The sequence below is a fragment of the Euleptes europaea genome, chromosome 19 (assembly GCF_029931775.1).
Source record: "Euleptes europaea isolate rEulEur1 chromosome 19, rEulEur1.hap1, whole genome shotgun sequence".
In the NCBI taxonomy this organism is placed as follows: domain Eukaryota; kingdom Metazoa; phylum Chordata; class Lepidosauria; order Squamata; family Sphaerodactylidae; genus Euleptes; species Euleptes europaea.
Window position 1 is genome coordinate 19023747 of NC_079330.1, and position 6056 is coordinate 19029802.

At 48.1% G+C, this 6056-nt stretch overlaps 1 protein-coding gene across 1 annotated transcript; it reads left to right on the forward strand.

Annotated features, from left to right (window-relative positions):
• The first annotated feature begins 223 nt into the window (after positions 1-223).
• On the forward strand, positions 224-5821 carry RHBDD2 (rhomboid domain containing 2). The gene is made up of 4 exons (XM_056864844.1): positions 224-368; positions 1834-2235; positions 2916-3066; positions 5455-5821. Exons 1-4 carry the CDS (start codon positions 224-226, stop codon positions 5819-5821), a joined length of 1065 nt encoding a protein of 354 aa, XP_056720822.1.
• The last annotated feature ends 235 nt before the right edge of the window (positions 5822-6056 follow it).

Consider the following 6056-nt stretch of genomic DNA (forward strand, 5'->3'; position numbering starts at 1 on the left):
TCGCCGGCCTGGAGGCAGCAGGTGGGCGTGGCTCGCGCGGGCCCCTCGGACGGCGTTTCCATGGCAACACGAGAACGCGAGAGTCGGACTTTGCTCTTTCCGGGGGGGAGGCGGCTTCTGCTCTCCTGTTGCCGTGGCGACGACCGAGCCTCATCCGGAAGGAAAACAAGCAACAACCGGAAATGGTCTGTAGCCGGAAGTAAGGTGCGGAGACAGCTGGAGGATGGAGCAGATCCCTGTGGCGACCTGCCTTACCGTGTGGCTTTCTTTGCTGGTTTCCGGGCCGGGCTTGTTGCGGTGGGGCGCGGGAGTGGCGTCCGGAGACTCTGCCTTCTCGCTGCGGCCTGAGGCCGTGCTGCAGTGGCAAGGTGAGGCGATGCGGTCCTCTGTCAGGCCCATATCGCCGCCCTCCGGTTTCAACAGATTCGCATATGGAAGCCTGTTCGTCTTGGGGAATCAAGATAGAGCTTCCACCTACACGCGCAGTCTACCTCTGGCCCAGTGGGGGCGCCCTCTTTCTCGTATCCCGCTTGTAGGGTTCTCAGAAGCGGCTTCTGACTAGAATCATACAGTTGGAAGGGTCCACCAGGGTCATCTAGTCCAACCCCCTGCACAATGCAGGAAATTCACAACTACCTCCCCTGCCACACCCCCAGTGACCCCTACTCCATGCCCAGAAGATGGCCAAGATGCCCTCTCTCTCATGAAGTGCCTAAGGTCATAGAATCAGCATTGCTGACAGATGGCCATCTAACCTCTTCTTAAAAACCTCCAGGGAAGGAGAGCTTACCACCTCCCGAGGAAGCCTGTCCCACTGAGGAACCACTCTAACTGTCAGAAAAAACTAAGTCAAAGGTTGGAACAGAGTGAGGGAATGAAAGGTCTTTGTGCCCTGCCTGCGATTTTCCCAGAAACCTCAGGATGTGCAGCATTGGAAATGGGATGTGGGGCTTAAGTGGACTCTGGGTCTGATTCAGCAAGGCACTTCTCATGTCCCAACATGAACTTCTCATCTCTTTCCCCCTCACCCCAGTCAGTCCAAAAACCTTGCAGTCTTGAGTCATCCTCTAGCTCCCCTCTTCCTCGTTCAGGGAAACCAAAATGGAAATCGATCTACAAAGAGTCTGGGAAGAAGGAATTAATCTTAAGAGAGATGAAAAGACTTTATTTTCTCTCAAACCAGTTCCATCTTCTCAGTCTCTTTCTCATTCTGACTTCTGTTTTAGTTTTCCCTGTGAGAGCCAGTGTGGCATAGTGGTTAAGAGCAGTGGACTCTAATCTGGTGAACCGGGTTGGTTTCCCCACTCCTCCACATGAAGATAGCTGGGTGACCTTTAGCTGGTCACAGTTCTCTTCAAACTCTCTCAGCCCCACCTACCTCACAAGATGTCTGTTGTGGGGAAGGGAAGGTGATTGTTAGTCCGTTTGATTCTTCCTTAAGTGGTAGAGAAAGCTGGCATACAAAAGCCAACTCTTCTTCTTCTTCTAAACCACAATTCAGGGTTCTAGACCCCCTCCCTGCATACTTGCTGAAGGCCAATCTCAGCTTCCTGTCCCTTGAGCTGCGTGCCCAACCAGCTTAACAATAGTTCTGTGTTTTTTGCAGTGCAGACTGGCAATGCATATGTGCAAAGAGCTCAGCTTCCTGGAGGTGTGCCCAGATCACAAGGCTGCCCGTACAATGTTCTGCCCCTCCCGAACACATCATTAATTCTTTCTTTTCCCCAGTCTGTTACACCACCCTAGCTCAATAATGCCTTGCTTCTGGATTGATTCTGTCCCACGAGCTTTCCTGTTAGTGGCGTCTTCTCTAAAACAGCCTTTTCTGTTAAGTTCATAGGCTGGTGACCTACATCTTTGTGTACGAGGATGTGATCTCCTTGGTGTGTGGTGCTGTCATCATCTGGTACTTTGCCGGCGGCTTTGAGAAGACCATGGGCACCGTGAAACACTGTTTCTGCACTGTGGCCTTTGCCATTTCCTCAGCCCTGCTGTACCTTATGCTCCGGGCTGTTGTATCTGGACTGTTGGAGCTGGAAGATGCCAAAGGATTCACACCTGTGGCTTTTGCTATGCTTGGCGTCTCCATCACCCGCTCCCGAATGAAAAGAACGGTGCTTTTTGGAGTCTACTTCCCTATGTTTCTTGTGCCGTGGCTCTTGCTTTGTGTGGCGTGCCTTATTCCACACTCTTCTCTTCTGGGGAATATCTGTGGCCTCCTAATTGGGGAAGTCTGTATCCTTTGAGTAGCATGCTTCAAGCAAGTCTCGCCATCACCTGAACCCTAATGATGTCTTAGTCATCCTCGCTTGTTGTAAAGCTGTCTGGTATCACCTGCTTCCCCTTGCTTATGATGATTTCAGGCATTTTTAAGTTTCAGACCTGTTGATCCACAACAGCTCTAAGCCTTGAAGGCTGGGGGATAGCATTGTCCCCCATAGGACCCAGGATGATATTCACATTCTCATAAAGTTGCAGATCCCTGTGTTCGGGGAGAAGGGAAGTTGGGTATGCCCCATTACATAAGCAACTCAGGAGGCTGCTGGGAGCAGCAAATGTTGGCAGTAAAGTGCTAACAAGTCCAGCGCTCAGCTTGCAACACATCAGAGAACTCGGCTTCTCTGTCCGGAGGAATCCCAATCTAAGTCCTGCCATCCCAGCACTCTCTGCTGCATTGCAGTGTGTCCAGGTTTCGGCTCTGGGATCATCATGTAGCCCCTTGGGATGGTAAATGCTTCTGGCAGGCCCTAAATCCCTGACTGTGTCATCCAGTTTTATTTGGCAGGGCAACTAACAGCCAGCTCTTGGGAGAAATGCATTTAAGAGATTAGATGCCCAGGTTTCTTTCCCTTTCCAGTGCCTGCTTTATTTCTGCTTTCTTTTGGTAGTTCTCCTTAATGCACTGTCACACTCAGATGGCTATGGCTACTGTTTTGGCTTGGATCTCCCCGAATCGGCAGTCTCTCGGCTGGACCAGAAGTTCCCTTTCCGACTGCTAAAGAGAATAAAGGGACTGAAGTACGTTCCAGGGTCTCTGGCAGAAAGAAGAGCTTCTCAGAGTAGGAAGTAAGTATGCACGTTCAGATGTTCAAAAGAGCTGCTTACTCAGATTGGTGTTTTCTCAAGCTTTTGGCAGCTGGGGCAAGCATTTTAAATCTCCGCTTGAAATCCATATATATACAGACACAAGCACACTTTCTCGATTAGCTCTTGGAACAAAAGGAAGCATCATTGCAACTGAAGTACGGTCCCTTGGGGATGGGAACGGCTTTCTGGGTAATGGGAAAGTTTCTGAGGTTCCCCTGTATCTGTAAACAGTGAAAATGTTTCTGGGATACCCCATGGCTGTCAGCTATACCTCGGGCAATCCCACTGAATCTTTACTTCCTTGGGAAGACATCATTGAACTGGAGATGCCAGAGTTTTGACCTCGGATTGTTGTGTATACTGTGGATCCTCCTTTATGGCTTTTCCTTCTGCATGGCAGGATGACTGCTGGCTTTAGAACTGCAGTAGGAAGAGGAGCAGGCCTGTTGCAGCAGCTAAGTGCTGAAGGGGTTTTCCTTCCCTCAACATAGCCTGGCCTCTGGACACACAATTCCCATAGATTTTGTGCAGTCAGTTCCCCCACCCCTGCCCAGTTATATTAACACGTGTTGTAATTATCACTCCTGACTAGTATTAGGTTGTGTGTGTGTGAAGTCCCGTCAAGTGGCAGCCAACTTATAGTGACCCGTGGTGGGGTTTTCAAGGCAAGTGATTAAGCAGAGGTGGTTTGACTTGGCTTTCCTCTGCAGTCTTCCTTGGAGGTCTCCCTGCCAAGTACTGACCCTGCTTAGCTTCCGAGATCTGACAAGATCAAGCTATATTATACCATTCCACATCCATAGTATTAGCGAGAGCTGTAACATTTCTAAAAATTTTGAAGCCAAAAAAGACTCCCCTGACCCCCAAAGTGGCGATGGGCATTTCTCGGGGCATGTAGGAAAGGGCCACAAGAACCAAACACTGATGCAACCCTTCCTGCCCTCCCTCTCATTTGTAAGAAAAGAAAAAACATCTGTTGAAATATTTTCTCAGTGTAACAGAAAATATTTCTAAGGAAGTTTTTTTTTTCAATGCTTCTCCAAATTTCTCAATTTTTGCACTGAAAATTTTTTTAAAGTCCTCAGGCTTTTTCATGCTATACATTTTGAATGTAAAAAGGAAATGCCTTAAAGGAAATGGGTGTGCCACTACAACTGATTGTTTTAATACGCAACCTGTACTCTGGGCAAGAGGCCACAGTTAGAACAGAAAATGGAGAAACAAAATGGTTTCCAATTGGCAAAGGTGTCAGACAAGGATGTATTTTATCTCCCTATCTCTTCAAGCTATATTCAGAACATATAATTAGGAAATCTGGATTAGATTTAGATGAAGGTGGAGTGAAAATTAGAGAGAGGAATATTAATAATTTGAGATATGCCGGTGACACTACATTATTGGCAGAAAATAGTGAAGATTTGAAACGACTACTGCTGAAAGTGAAAAGAGAAAGTGCCAAAGCAGGACTACAGCTGAACATAAAGAAAACAAAAGTAATGACTACAGGAGAATTACACAACTTTAAGGTTGACAATGAGGAAATTGAAATTGTTCAAGACTTTCTATTCCTTGGCTCCACCATCAACCAAAAGGGAGACTGCAGCCAAGAAATCAGAAGGAGATTGAGACTGGGAAGGGCAGCCATGAAGGAGCTAGAAATGATTTTGAAGTGTAAGGATGTGTCAGTGGCCACCAAGACTAGATTAATTCATGCCATCGTATTCCCTATTATTATATATGGGTGAGAAAGCTGGACAGTGAAGAAAGCTGATAGGAAGAAAATAGAATCCTTAGAAATGTGGTGTTGGAGGAGAGTGTTACGGATTCCGTGGACTGCCAAAAAAACAAATCAGTGGGTTCTAGATCAAATCAAGCCTGAACTGACCCTAGAAGCAAAAATGACTAAACTGAGGCTGTCGTATTTTGGTCACGTCATGAGATGACAAGAGTCACTGGAAAAGATAGTCATGCTAGGAAAAGTTGAGAGCAGCAGGAAAAGAGGAAGACCCAACAAGAGATGGATTGACTCAATAAAGGAAGCCACAGCCTTCAATTTGCAAGATCTGAGCAAGGCTGACAAAGATAGGACATTTTGGAGGACTTTCATTCATAGGGTCGCCATGAGTCGGAAGCGACTTGACGGCTCTTAACACACACTACACACACAAGAAAATATAAGAGTTCCCCCCCCCCAGTGTTTTTTTCCAGTTTTCCAGCTGAAACTTTGGGGGGGGCGGGAATGGGGGGGATATTTTCCCCAGGTATGTTTCCTTTTGGATTTTTTCCAGGCTCTCACATCTCCAGTAGCTAACTGGGTGGGATGTCCTTTGTGCCTCTGGGGTAACGTTTGTGTTCTCTTCTGCTCAGGCTGAATCCGGTTCCAGGGTCTTATCCCACTCAGACTTATCACAGCTCTCCTCCTCCCGCCTTGCCTGTCGTTCAGATGCACCCCGGCGCTCATGCCTTAGGATCGTGGCCGCAGCACCCGCTGGGTCACTCACACACTCCTGTCCCAAACCCAACTGCCGGCGCCTTCGGAGAGCTGTACATCCAGAACAATTTCCATGTTCCTCCAGCATCCTCCTCCTCCTTCCCTGTTTCTCAGCATCTGGGGGCACATGATGTGCCAAAGAGGACAGATCACACGGTGACTGGAATCCACCAAGCGGCTGCATTTCCGACAACGGGAGCTGCTTTGGGACCAGCAGACCTTTGTCAGGTTCACGTGGGCTGACTCTGCGTTAGGCATCTGGTATTTTCTTTTTTACTGCTTCCCGTGACTGTCAGCCCAAGGTGCCTTGCTGTGATTGGTGCCTTCTCAGAGGACCAAATGGATTTGAAGGTCTGTAAAGAGTTGGGTCCAGCATATCAAGTTGCATCGACTGGAGGTGTTCTCTTGACCCTTTCAATACATGCACTGTATGAAGAGCCAAGTTGCAGTTCTCTTGTGTGCACTCCACAAGGGTGGT